This window comes from Perna viridis, chromosome 7, assembly GCF_037379345.1.
Source record: "Perna viridis isolate PV_CMFRI_1.1 ecotype Kerala chromosome 7, ASM3737934v1, whole genome shotgun sequence".
NCBI lineage: Eukaryota > Metazoa > Mollusca > Bivalvia > Mytilida > Mytilidae > Perna > Perna viridis.
This window is the reverse complement of record NC_142451.1, coordinates 14,426,950-14,442,383: the sequence shown is the minus strand read 5'-3', so window position 1 is coordinate 14,442,383 and position 15,434 is coordinate 14,426,950. Positions and strand designations below refer to the sequence as shown.

The 15,434-nt window shown below is 32.1% G+C and overlaps 1 protein-coding gene across 3 annotated transcripts; it reads left to right on the top strand.

Annotated features, from left to right (window-relative positions):
• LOC148611441 (uncharacterized) lies at positions 1 to 15,182 on the top strand. Of its 3 annotated transcripts, none has more exons than XM_088592069.1 (2): positions 1 to 170; positions 13,201 to 15,182. In XM_088592069.1, exon 2 carries the CDS (start codon positions 13,308 to 13,310, stop codon positions 13,692 to 13,694), a length of 387 nt encoding a protein of 128 aa, XP_088448195.1. In that variant the 5' UTR covers positions 1 to 170; positions 13,201 to 13,307; the 3' UTR covers positions 13,695 to 15,182. The 3 variants fall into 3 exon arrangements, with proteins under 3 accessions (XP_088448195.1, XP_088448198.1, XP_088448194.1); XM_088592072.1 differs by lacking the exon at positions 1 to 170 and adding an exon at positions 5,073 to 5,232; XM_088592068.1 differs by lacking the exon at positions 1 to 170 and adding an exon at positions 6,065 to 6,350.
• The last annotated feature ends 252 nt before the right edge of the window (positions 15,183 to 15,434 follow it).

Here is a 15,434-nt window from a genome sequence, read left to right as displayed (position 1 = left end):
TCAGTATTACAATATCAGTAGTTATTTATTACGTACCTTTGACAGCCCCGTGATAAGAACCCCATAGCCCAGACGTAACGGTAAAAGACAGGTTATTGAACGTTTATACTGGGAAATCTATCATGGGAGGATTTTCGTCTGTAACAGCAAAGGAACTTGAAAGCTAACAGGTATGTTTGAATTTATAAAATTTCCTTGTCAGTTTTAGACTAGATTTTAAGTAACTGCAAGCCGTAACTATAGTGTTGTACTTTTTGAGCAGCTTTACAGTAACAAGTTTTGTAGTATTACATGTATAGACTCCACTATTGTTATAAAAAGTCCGTGACCTCAATATGACAGTCAGAAATGTTTCCACATACTGTTACAAAACTTAAGTTCCTTATATTTCATTTTTATATGAATGTAAAGATAATTCTGCTCAATTTTTAAATATTGTGCAGTGGCTAGCCCTGTTGGGGGGGTCCGGGGTAGGAATCACTCCCCTACTTTCTGTTGGTTATTTTCATGCAGTAAGCAAATCAAAGCATGGAACTCCTTTTTTTAGGGTTCCCCTCACTACAAAATATCTGGATACATCTCTGCTATGTTGTAATGTATAGTGCAGGAAATCATTGTTAATACTATAGCCTTAGGTACAGTGTGCGAATAATTCTGCCATACAAACCGTAACGATGTTATCTAACGAACGTCTGTTTTGAATAAATTACTCTCGTTGCATTTCTACTGTTTGATTATTCCACAATAACACTTTAAAATTATGCAAATGCTTGACCGCTTCTATTCGTATGCACGATTTTACTTATAACCTAGCTTACGGTCCCAAATTTGTTAAAGTGTATTCACATAATTTCTTCACTCATGAATTATTATTTATTAGACGTTATCGTCCCGTGATAATCTGTGATTGTGTTTGATAGTGTTTTTGTAGCATTTTTATGACAACATAGGTATAAAAATACATGTTTAATTGTCGTACAAGGCCAGAAAAAGACATTGTTTATTGTAAAGGTGAAATAGCTTCCGAGTAGAACATGAATTACTATGGATCTGCATTTAATGAAATAATTCTCCATCTATACAAAAAATATCTAAACAAATGGATATAATAGGTACACGTGCATCTGACCAGCTAAAGACAACTTTTGACCCGATTAAAATGCTTTCACTTTCCAATTTACCTATCTCATTACACAACAGTTCAGCTAAAATACGAACAAAGTACATTCATTTCATTCAGAATTTAAGATAAAAATTACATTCTTCAATCACATATGTCTGATGAACAGTCACTATATTCGGTTCTATAAAGAAATACAAACTCCGCCAATGGTACATTGTAGAGGTGATTCATGGTGTAGAAAAAAAACACCGACTAAATTGATGTTTTGTGTTTCTTTGTGTTTGTTTTGTTTTGTTTTGTTTTGTTTTTGTTTTTGTTTTGTTTTTGTTTCAGTTTTTGTTTTTCTTTGTTCTATATGTTATATTTTTAGTTCTTTCTGTATTCAGAACAGCATTTTTGAGAAAACCATACATTCATCTCCCACTGCATTAACCCAAATCAAACCAAATCAAGAGCGATAACTCTGGTAAATTTCAAATTCCATGTAAATTTATCGCAAAGGTGCAACAATCAAACGAAAAACTGTGATTTGTTATGAGGTCTGCTGTTTCTGAATAAGGAGAAAAACTGAGTTTGGTAGATATTTTTATATGAACGAATCACTCTGTGTGACATTTATAAAGATTGCTACTTAAGATCAAACAACGGATCTGTGGTCATCAATGTTTTCTGTACGGTGGAGTTTCTTGTTATCTGTGGTATTCTAGAGAAGCAGATAACACTATTCACTTTCCATTCATATACTAGAATCCTAATATAAACAGTCTTATTTTGTTGTTGAAATGGTTAGATAGTTCTGTTGTGGTGATATACCAATCAACTTATTGATCTGCACTACAAACTTTAAGTATAGATTTGGACCGATTAAACAAATTTCTTACACGATAGAAATTTCTGCAAAGGGTGCAATTTTCCTAAAACAATTCGGTTCTATAAAAGGAAGTAAATATGTTTCTTTGGTTAAAATTACACCAATTCAGAGTTATGTTTTATTTAGGATCGTTTTTTGCTTTTTCTTTTTTCGAACAGTACATGACTGTTATTTCCATCTTTACCTAATTAACAGTTTTGACATATTGTAATGATGCACAAGCCGGTGGCTTTTCTTTTAAGATGTTGTAATGATGCTCAAGCCGATGGCATTCTTTGAGTATTACCCTATTTTAGAGATAATTAATATTTGATACACATATCATACCTTTAGCATGATATTTTGGTGGCTGTTTCTTTTCTTAGTTGGTATATTCAATGATAGTAGTTACTACTTCAACAACCAGACGCAGTGTGTTAAAAGCTCAGGATAACATAAGTGAAACCACTGACTTGGAAGGCTTAGGCCATATTGTGTCAACCCATTTCCCGTATTAATCCAAAAAACATTAAACCGTAAACTATTTTTACATAATGCCTTTCTTAACTCTGTTTGAAATAGTAAGTTTGACCTCATGAAATAACAAAAGTAATCAGGCATTTTAATTTAAATCCCTGTTTATTGTTATAAATTTACTGCTTACTTTAGCATGTCATACGATTGTTCCTCTACGTTTAATCCGAAAATCAAGTTTAGAATATGGCCATCAAAAATACCCACCATTAAAGGCCACTGCCAAAATCAAGTAAAATCATATTAAGGTTTATCAAACCGGTTACACGAAACATTCTTTTCTGTCGTCTTGCAAAATCATATAGAAGATGTGCAAATATTGTTTGAAAGATGCCAAAAATTGTCTTATATAAATCTTTTGGCTTAAACTATATTATACTAAAACCACAAACATTAATTTCATTAACCCTCTTTCAAGGGAAGATACATGTAATTCTATAGAAATGTAATGGGAATTTTTACTTTTTTAATATTACAAGAGAAAAAATTCAATTATCTTTTTGAAATATGAAATAATGTGAGATTGGTGTTCATTACACAAATTTTCAAGAAATTTTATCTACTAAATACCCTACACAGAGTCTATATAAAGTATTGTAAAAAATCGTCTATAATTAGCATCAACTATCTCGAAATTAAGTTTGGTGACTTAAGTATGTTCGTTCAAGGTTATCTCTGAGGAAAATTAGGAAAAACTTTCTACTAAAAGGATAAGGTAATATATACCTGAAAAACACAAATTGCTAGGCTTTTGATGTACCTTGGACATCATACCAAATGACGCTTTATGGTTTTATTTACTTCGTTTTTAACTGCATTGGTAGAAATATAATGAGATTAATACGAAGTGACTGTAAAAAATTACATTTAGCAAGTATAAAAGGCACCACTCTCTTAATTTAACTGTCCACGATCATGCTCAAATACACAATGATATGAAGAACATGTATACTTACTCAATGTACGTATGCCAACTCCCTGTGCCAATGTATTTAAGCAGCAAAGCCAATGTGATTGCCGTTCTCCGTTTGGCATTTTGCCGTTTGTAAAATGTGTGTACTTAACATAAGAATGAAGCACAACATATTTTTGCCATGTCGAGATCGTGATGACAACGAAAAAGTAAATGAAAGAATAAACTCGCTGGTTCTCATAGAAAAATAAGCGAGTTTTGGTGTTTCTTATAAATATTTACCTGAAGTTCAAAACTTTTAGTAGAGACATATAGGATTCACAAGTTCTTTGCCTACAATATTTCGAATTTATTTTGATCTTGTAGATTTACAACCTAGATCGGTTTGAATAAACACCAGTTATACAGCTTTTTTTAACAAAACAAATATCTAATATGAAGTGTTTATTTTAACAGCGCCGTTGTTAAGTACTTCATACCATATGTACTTACTGAGCTAAGATAAAATATAGCACTGAATCTTTATCTATACATTCAAAGCGATACATCATTGGTATGACATGCTGATGTTATTACGGACATAAAGCAATCATGAATGCATGTCTATAGATATAACAGAATGTTTAGTGTTCGGTGTTATAAGGTTGTTCTTTATCAGTATTTAAAAAAAATATTCAGTATCCCTGTGATCTAAAGAGTAAAAGGAAATAAAACTCGAAAAAAAAATTGTCAAGCTATTTTGAATGTATTGGGAATTCGTGAATTCCTGAAAAATTTTTTTCGTTTTGCCAGTTAGCTATTCTTTTTGTAAAGTGTTCTTAGTCAGATTAATTTCTGATCGAGCGAGACATTTTTTACAATAACTAAATATATAGGTTTTCATCATAAAATTAGAATGATTTTTGTAAAGAAATATACAAGTCAGAACTTTTTTCTCTTATCGTTCTTAAAACTTTAACCTCGAAAAAGGTGTAGTGCTATTTGAAGATGTGTTGGCTGATAACCCTTGACATAACGTCCGTCACGAGAAAATAAAGCAACGTGTACGAAAGTAATCTCCGTCAAAACCAGAAGCTAAATATTGGCTATCACAAAGTGCAGATCACAACTCCTTGAGTTTTATTTTGATTTATATATTTATCCAGTAAATAAATACGTACCCACATTTAAGTAGATTTTTTCAATGAGTTAATTTTGGCGACAAGTATGGACAGAAGTCATTTTAATTTACAACAAACCCCGATTAGTGTGGTTACAGTTGAATACGTTAATTATGTCTGGCTCTTCTTAGATATGAAGTTGTTACTTATTTTTCTTTTCCGCTTAGAAGATAGATCAGAAATATAGAAAAAACGAACTTATTTATCGTTAATAGGTTAAAAAGGAAAAGCATCTAACGAATTTTCAAATGATTTGTACATATACGCTGAAAAACTGGATCGTATTAATTTAACCACGTACACAGGTTCTGTGGTCAGCAACTTAGAAGCCAAGCTTCAGATTCTGGGTTTGCTATTTATGGCAAATGCTACATTCAGAGTGTGAAAGTCGAGATAACAGTTAGATAAATGTATTTACAAAATCTGCCCTTAACATTTTACGTAATCGGGAAAACAAAGAACACACCTTAATTTTTAAATCAGTGTGACTCAGTCTTTGACAAAATATTTTCAGTGATTTGTCGATGGAAACGTACAACTGTATATACATGTAGCATGCGAAACCGAAGTTTGACATCATTCGGTTTTCTTTTTTCTTGGGGCAAGCTGTGCGGGGTTTTGGAAATTCTTAGATAGATTATTGTATTTACAAGTAAGCTTTTACAATATTATTAGTGTTTTTGTTTTGTTTTGTTTTTTTTTTGAAAGACCATTAAAATCTAGATTAAATACATGTACATAAAAACAGACGTTCTGCTGTGTGCATTTTAACAATATGGTGAACTTGCAACTGCTGTGTCTTTTTCTAGTATTTTGTCTAGACCTCTACAGTGCAGACTTGAGTTACGAGAATGTTTTCAATTCTGTAAAATTCAATATTCAAGGATCGGTAGAAATAATACCAGCTGAAGATTCAGAATTGTTTATACTAGTATCCATAAAAAATCAACTGTTTCGATTTTGTAAAATACAATATACCTCTATAATTATAAGTCTTTTAATGCATTGGAAAAAAAATTAGGAAAAGTTCCGAACAAAGTTTCCATGCTTATCGGTTTTAATTAATTAATTGTTTTCGTTTGTTTGTATAATACAATTCTAACTGTAGTAATGAGTCAGTCTGACCGTCAGCTGTTATTTTTACCATTTATGTGTAAGCAGCTGTTTTTACCTGCAAATCGGGTTTGAAAGTTCTTAATTAGCATATCATTGGATTCTCATTGAATAAACAGATAATGTTTAAAGCATATTGATTTGCAACACTGAATCATTTGATAGAATCAGATTATTTGTCACAATTTCAATGTGCCATATGCAGGGTATTTATTTTCATATCGATTTTCTGAGTTGGATTGAAATGAAAATATCCCTAACTGCTTATTACGAAGATTTAATTCAATAACCTCTGACCCTCTTTAGTTCACGCACCAAGAAACTTACATTCAAAGTAAAAAAATACCTGCGTCGTTCCCGTATTATCCGTGTGAAAAAGATTACCTGTGCATTCTGTGTATTCAACTCAAAGGATCGATAGGACTAAATTAAGATCGCAGATTTTCGTGTTTTTGTTTATTGAATTTGAGCCTTTAAAAGTTGAATATTCTGTTTCAATATTTTGACAACTTTGTTATTAGTCCCCGAGGAATTTACAAAAGATGTGAAAATGAAATAAAGTTATTAGAACTTGGAACAATATTTAATATTAAACGCATGTGGCAATGAATTATAGAGAAAATCAGCTTTATTAAATTTGTCAATGGAGTTTTTACGGTAAGTATGTTCTATTCAATACAAGTTATGAAGACTAGCACTTGTTTTACATAGCAAATTTAATGTGTTTTGAAGGTAAATAATGGAATAGTATGTATATTCTGATCAGTGTTACTGTTCAAAAGTGTAACAAGTTTTAAATTAATTTTTCAAAATCTTATGTTATCATTTTTTTTCATTGTTGCTGCATGTAATTCTCGTTTACTTTGGCATCCTGTTTAGTATTTGATACATGTAGCATAACTTGTTTACATTGTATATTGATGTGAACATTTGTGGTGTTTCACGTATTCTCGATATGTTTGTAGATGTAGAAGAATACAAATACTAATTCGTTTTCGTTTTTTTTTCATTCGTTTACTTCAGTTATACTTACATGTATATAATGTTCGTAACATGTGTAATTGTTACTAAACAAGCCAGCATAGGGCTTTAGCAAAATATTCCTGTCCCAAACATGTGGAAACAATTAAAATACATAGAAAATGTACTTTTAATTAACTTAAAAATATAATGATAAGACGAGGGAAAATGAACATTTATTGCTGTACATTTGTTTGTTTAGAACAGAAATTGAATTTGATTGAACAGATGATGAGACAAAACGTTATGAAACATGGTCTGATGAAAAGTATTCTTCCCTGGAATTGTTCAAATTGAAAGTACACTGATACTCTGAAAATGGAGGACAGTGGAAGAATATTTTATATTAAAATCTTCTCCAAAGTTTGGACATAACAGCTTTTGTATTTCCTTCAAATTTGTTTCCTTTGTAGTCTTTGTCAACCAGATTTAGTTCTATTTCCTGGACTTCATATAATCTAGCTTGACTCTGTAGTCAATTAAGCTTGAATTGTAAACTTCAGACAACCTAATGTTCTTGTAATAAATTCCTCTTTGCTAAATGTAATTTTCTCTATTTATGGCAATTATGTAATACGATTTAAAAGTATCAATGCCATCTTTAAGTAGGCAAACACTTTCGTTTTGAAGGTGCTTTGTGTATAGTACAGGTAGTAGAATTGAAATGTATCTAAACATATCCTTTGGAATAGATGTCTTTTTTGTGTTTTGCTGGTTGTGTGAGCCCTAGGTAATATTAAGAATATGACATTTGATCTCTTAGTTTATGTTACCCCATCCCTACAAGAATGATTGTAAAACATTTTGCTGCTATAAATTGAAACATAAGTCAAATTTCTCTTTGAAAATATCACAACCCTATGGTTCTTACGTGCAATGCTTTATTTTTAGATTCAATTGTTTTCAGTGTGTTTCATAAATATTCATTTTAACGTTCTTACGTTGTTTAAACTGGCAGAAGTATTTGATGTAGAATTTTTGTTATTTGAACATGATATTCTTTGTGATTTTTATGTTTCGTTATGTTATAGCCTGCTGAATTATTCGGACGTTATTAAAATATGTAAAACTCCATGTTTTTGAGTATGGCTCTACCAAAGTGACTATTTCATCGTAAATAGAGACAAATCGGACAGTTGTAATAGTCTTGTAATATCGAGAAGAAAATGTTGGCATCTATATTTTGATGGCTTTAAAATTGTGACTGTTTCCTTTAAATACTGATGAAATTTCGTCCATACAACGACTAACATGCTTAATCTTTATATTAACATTTTTTTGTATTTTAATACCTAAACCTCCCATAATTCAAACCTTAAAATCAAAACCTGATTCTTAACTATTTGATTATTATTCGTATGATTCAGTGTGATCTATATTACCATATCATGTGTATAGTCATTTGAAACTAAACATGACGGACACAAATCGACAATTAAACAAGGATGAAAAAAATATCTTCTATGACTTTTAAGAGGACTTTAAAGATGTCTGAAATCATAAAAGTACATTTGATAACCAGTAATCTGTGTAAAAGGCCCGAGGGCAAATATATACGCACGTTTAATAAAAATGGTCATCCTTTTCTTTTCAACAGAACGGTACAATTATATGTGTAAAATAGTCCGCTAACGTCCGAGAACGAGTTATCTCCCCTTTATGACTTGTACATGTATGTCTCCATGAATTTCAAATACCTAGACTTTTGTTCACCAGAACCATTTAAGCAGGGTCAATAGTAGTTATTAAAGTTTTGAAACTAACGATGAAATATTCTTTTATGATATAAGTCTATTTTCATTCGAAAAAAAAAATAATGAAAGTAGAGCCGTGTACCGATTAAAATTGACCCAAATGAACGCATGTACATAAGCCTGTTAGTTTCCGGTCTCAAAGATGTTAGTTAATGTACTTTACACGCGTATCATAGTTTAGATATGCTCAGTGGCGGATCCAGAAATTCCGAACTGACTGGATTTAAATGGGCGCTTCAGTGATTCCCAGTTTTTTTTCAATAGACATAAGTAATAAACCAGACCAGCATAAGCTTAGAGTAAGATCTTCTCATTTCTGTCTTACAAATCATATACAGACAGTGGACATGAAGGGATGATTTGACGACACAGACAGTGGACATGTAGGGATGATTTGATGATACAGACAGTGGACATGTAGGGATGATTCTGATGATACTGACATACAAATGTACATAAAGCCCATAACATACACTTTATTGACAAATCAAGACGGCGAACAGATTCTGATTAAATATAAAGAAATAACACATTTTTGTAGATACACATCTAAACTTTGCTGTTGGTAATTTTTGTAACATTTTACACCATTTAATTCTTATTTCAATAACCCTCACAAGGTGAACATTAACTGTGATCATGTGTTATAGAAATACATTAACTCTTTATTTACAACCGTTCGATATACTAAACAAATCTACACTCAAACCGTTTCATGTTATGCATATGTATACTGTCAATATTAAGTTTAAGTGGGCCTTACTCTCTTTGATGCAGCAATTTTTTTGTAATTTTTTTGTAATATTTTTGTTTGATGTCTTTCTACTTACAATTAAATGTTACTATTACTTTAATCAGTGGAGCACGTTGTAGAGAATCGCTCCTCGAAACCAACATTTTGGATCTTTCGTAGAATTTGTTTTTCGGTTCAACTTAGATGAAATATGTTTCTAATTTTCATGAACGGTGACATTGTATGCCATTTCCATCAGAAATGACTGTACCAAGTCAGGACCATTGCGGTAATTTCCAACTTTCCGGTTTCAGTCTGGATATTGCCATTTGTTACATGAATTTTCCTTTTGATTATTCCATTTGACTCTTGCCTAGAATTAAAAATAATCAGTTCAGTATCATTACCCTTAATATACTCTTGAATTCAACAGCGTCCTCTTTGGTTTTATCCTTTCAAACGCGTATAACTGTGTGTTTGTAGCAGTCCCGATTCTTGAATAAGTCTTAAATACGGATCTACAGGGGATGAAAATCCTCAGCATTATATCAATTTTTAATAGAAAGAGTAATCAGGGGAACCAAGACTACAGCGGCAACCAAAAGAATGTAATCCAGGGACAAAGACCAGACATGGAAAACAGACATACACAACAAAGAACATAAAGCAACTAAAATCATACATACAAAGTAACAAAAGCAAATGAGCAACTCGGACTCAACTAAAAACTAGGAACATGGACCAGGTGCACCGGTAGGGTAAGCGTCCTCTGCTTTTCTGGAAACACCCGCCGAGTTGCTCTTAAAAGGTCAAGTCCGGGGTAGACAAACGAGGAAAGGAAAACTATGCCCCGTTGAATAAATCAGTTTTCATGGTGCAGATGGATACCTCATAACGATCCACGACTTCATGATGACGACCATAAAACTTCTGTAGTGATGACTTCAATCTTCAAGCAGCATAACCCTGTCCCAGAAGCCTATTTGTTAGAGTTCTAGTGCGATACAAAAAGTAGTTTCGGCCAGCTCTGGCATAACGTATGAGTTGTGATATGAACACTCCACACGCAGGTGCTGAAGGGATGTTGCCACAGATGAAAGGAAAGTTGACAATTTTGAATGAAAAGCATCACGTTTGTCGTTAAGTTTGGTCAGTAGTTTTCCTTTACCATCGATTTCTAAGTGTAGGTCAAGATATGAGGCTGACTTCAGAGTGTCTGTAGTATCCTTTAACTCAAGTTCTTTGGGGTGGATGCGATGTATCAGATCCCCGAAATTAGGATTGTTTAAAGATAATACGTCAACTATTCAACTCGTGCACACATTTCCTCGAGAATATATATTGAAATAATTCCGAATCATCTCAGATCAAGGCTGTGCAAGTTCGACAGCTTTGTCTATTTTTAGAAGAAGAATGTCGATGGTTATATCAGTCTTGCTTGACAACTATTTTTTATCTAATATGTATGAAGATATCTCCTTGTCTTATATTTTTATTTACCAATATACATGTATCTATTTGCATTCATCATTTTTTTATATTGCAGCTTTATGTGAAAACTAATAACATTGGCCAGTTAACATTTGTGACATATTCTACGTTTCTCTTGAGAAAAATGACATCTAACAACTCTAAATTAAATGTAGTATTGGGTTGTTTTTACGTCTTTTACTGCTCTTCCGGGTTTCGCGCGGTGATACAACCAACAATCCAATGATCATTTCGTTATACACTATAAACGGTCCTTTTCAGTACTTATTTTACAATAAATGACACAACTGCATGTATGAAATATTAACTACGATAATAGATGTTCAATTGCTATAAGATCGACTAGATATTGCGGATTTATAACATCTGTAGCACTACATCGGAATATGGGATTCATTGATTCAAAGAAGCTAAATACCAACACAATGGCGTATCTATGGGTTCCGGGGTCTGAACATTTTATTAAACTTTGGCAAAAAAATGAGCAAATAACAGCCCGGAACCATCCCCTTTTTGGACCCAGCTGGTACCCTTACCTCCTTTTTTTCAAAATCCATGAATTTGCCACTGCTGTCACTGTCATATTACTGAAGAACATACCGTTTTCACGTTTTGTTGTGAAGTATGTGTTATAATGAACCAAAACACGAGGAAGTGTATATGATACGAAGAGATTGGCCGTTTCTTTTCACTGTTCATTTCATTCAATAAATTCATTTTTGTTTACTAAAAATCTTTACCATATTACTCAGACAAAATTAACGTTTTGTTATCAACATGTTGTCACCATTGCCCCAACAAACTTAACGTAGTAGTATATAAGGTAAGCTATTTTCCTTTTTGTTTACTAGATTTCTTTACTACATGCATAAGTATTTTTGCTTTACTGAGTTCATGTATTGCGTCAGTGCCAACGAGAAAATTGCACAATGAAGAAATTTTACAAGAAAAATATAATCTACTTTTGGCTCGCTAAAAGATTGAGCTATAGAGCTTGATAAGCAGTAAAGAATTCTCTTCAGATCTAAGCTACAGCACACATTTTGTTTTGTGGTTCACAACCCAAAGAGGGGAAACTACCATAAAAGATAAACAGTTTGTTAATCCAAAAAAGTCAAAGACCCGCGTCTCAGACGGATTCTTATCAATTTCCACTTATTTTAAACAAACTAAATCTCAAGTCTATTCCGATATTGATTTTGTGTTAAAGCAAACATTGAAATAATAAATCATGTTAAGTCCGTCGCAAATGCACATGTTTGTATGTGTTTTAAACAACCATTATTTGTACACCTTTTATTTGTTTTGTGAAAATATCGAAGCTACTTTGTAATACAAGACGATATACATGTATTGTGAAAGGTTCCTTGTTAAATTTATGCTACGAGAAAGTTGATTGAATATTTAAATATAAACAGAAAGTTTCAAGTTGAAATACAGTTATACTATTGTGAGTTTGTTTTGAGTCTATATAGTTTTGATTAGATGTCTAAGGTCTCGTCAAAATAAATTGGTTCGATGCATGTACTAAATGTTCATTTATCTGAAAATATAAACAGTTTTGAATTCCATTGTTTGAAGTACATTTACCTAAAACAAAAGACATTGTCCGCTTCAACTTGGATTCTAATGAAAAGAAATCTTGAAACCATGTATCCAGCTTGCCAAGGTCATTATAATTTCTTAAGACACTTTCATACGTACATATGTAAAATTTACGAAGTAATTGAAAGGTTCTGAAATTGTGCATAATAGACCTAAATGTTCGGTAAACTGGTGCCATTTGGTACGAGTTAATACAACAAAAATTTCCTCAGACAAAAGACGATGTATTTTCGATCGACCAGAGCGCTCCCTTCCTAAATTTTACGTAAGCATATGGCCTATATTTTCATTATACTTTGAATGGACTTAGACTTATCGAAGTAACACCAGTAATCCGAAGGGAACAAATCTATACTTCAAAGATTTAATCATTGTAACTAGCCCTTTGTTTACTGTATTAAGGTATTGTTCAGTTGGGATTGAGCGTAATTCTGTTGTGAATAGTGGTTATACACCTTTGAAAGATAAAATGATTCCTTAAGTTCGTGTTTCGTGTATCAGGTATACCTTGGAAAAACTTGTGAACACATTGATAAAATACAATAATCAAGTGAATAATAAATGTATATATACACAGAAGTACATTGACTTCCTGTTTAAGTACGTCTTGTCATAAAAGTACATTTTAAAACCGTTAAAACACCACTGAAACAGGTCATAGAAACAAATACAGCAGATACAACTCAGTGCTGTATTCTCATATATGTAACGACTTTGAAAAAAACCTGCTTTCTTGTATTCCGGTTGTCATAAAATGGAGTTTTCAAAAATTGCACATGTACACACAAGTCAAAAGAAAACACCTTTGTGTGCTCTCCTTAGTCTAACGACCAGAAAATATTTCATTTTGACCGTTTATTTCCACTAACTCATATTTAACATTCCTATTTCTACTATTTTTCAGATGTGCCATGGAATAAATCTGTAAGGACATTGGTTATATTGTTCACCATTATTCGTTGTTTTAATATTTGTGTTTTGACCTGAGTATACTTACCAGACGCTGCCAACATGTCTTGGTTTAAATTTTGGAGTAAAAAGTCAAAATCAAAAGAGGAGGAATACAAGAAGGAATTTCGTCGATCAGAATCTTTACGATTGGCCGAGGCTCAGACTGAGGCAGAGAAAGAAAAGCAAAGACTAAAACACACACTGTCCATATCAAGATCTGGACGCTTTAAACAGAAGAAACGAGAACGAGGCGCAATTGCTGACCAAGCGGAATTCTTTGGAAACGCCCCAGATAAGGATAACAATGTGAACAATAATACCCAGAATTCATCAAACTTACAAAATTTCCAAACCGGAAGATCTCCAAATAACACGTGCAAAGACATAAACCAAGTATCACAAATGTCTTCCATGAACAATAATCAACAACCGCAATTTGTTTTATAGCATTCTATAAGATTATTTAGAGTTGTATCCATAGAAAGGAGTAAATGTACAAAATTGCATTTGGAAATGTGATAGATAACTATTGATGCTGGGATATGATGATGTGACATAGATCACATTTAGAATTCTATAGTCTAGAAAAGATATCACAATGTGATAAAAACATAGTCTGTTGTGTGATACATTTTTCCATTGTTGTAATCACTCCAAGCTATCATGGCTTATTTGCTTTGTTAGTTAATTCAGGCTCTGCTGTTAAGATGTCCTCATTATAGTTTTGTTAATCTATGGTGGTGTCGCAAGTGTAAAAAAATGATCGTTAGTGTTATCTTCTATCATAACTTATGGTCGACTTTCTATGAAATTGATTACAGGTAAAACTTTCATGAAACATCTACTAGTTTTCCCAGCAGCAATGATCTTCAGATCACTGATAACAAAGAAAAACGAGAAAAGAAAAAAAATCATGGGAACTATATGTTTGTCTTTAAGCGTATTTTGTTTTCTTTATCAGTATTCGTTCATACATGTAGTTGCTTTTTACATTGAACCGTTTTCTTTTGAGGTATGAAACATTTTGGGAAGTACTTTTAAACAAGTGAAACTCGGTGAAACAACACATTCCATCTTGCCTCATGTATGAGGACTTAAAAAGTGTCCTGCCAGTTAAACACAACACAACATAGTTTACATTAGTTCTCACTCTTGTCTCATCATTTCTTGTATACGGAGTATATTGAGAATGTAGTAAACTAGAATTACGGCTTGTGTTCATATAAAACAGATTCATGTGGATATCATACATGTTTCAAAGCATTCAATCTTTTCTGTAGATTTTATATTAAATTACCAATCCATATAGATATTAAGACTATTGGTAGAAGTAATTCATGGTGCATGAATAAACAATAATTTTTCGATCTACATACACCATATTTTACGTAATTAAAATCATTTCTGTATTTCGGAGAAAATCATACATTCGTTTAATTATCAGTGAAATTAACCAAATCAAAAAAGCAATTTCATAGTCAATCTCAAAAGTGCAACAATCGAATGACAAACTGGTAATGTGGTCTGTAATTGTTTCTGAAAAAGAAATAAGAGTAATTTTGATGGGTTTCTGACATCCATGAATCAATCGAGTCTGACTGTTATGAAGACTGCTCATAAAAATTCATTCCCGTGTACATATGTAATAAGTTGCGTTATTCTCATATCCCAAATTGTCTCAGTTTTATTTCTTGAAAATAATTAACTATTATGGGTAAACGAAAATTCCCATTTTACATGATCTTAAAAATTTGCTTTATAACCTACACAGTTTAAAGGTAGAAAATATTACATTTTCTCTGTCTTGATATTGTGTGCTCTGCTTTTTTGTGAACCATTGTTACTTGTATAAATTGAATTTCAGAATTAATTGTCTTCATTGTGGTTTACTGTAGATGAATTTAATACATGACAAATGATAAAACCATATTCATATGTTATTGTTATTTGTTTGCGTGGTTTGAGAAAAAAAACAATTATTATAACAAAAATACACATAAAAGTATAAGCAATTATAAAATGTCATCTTTGAAAAAAAACATACGAAACTTAACGTGAAAATCTCGTTAACTTGACGCGTAATTATAAAAAAAAGTCAAGAAATTTCTTTCATGTGAGAGGGAAAACAAATTAATTGTTATTGTCACCCTTATGAATTTCGTCCCATTCTATAAGTCATTCTTTCCG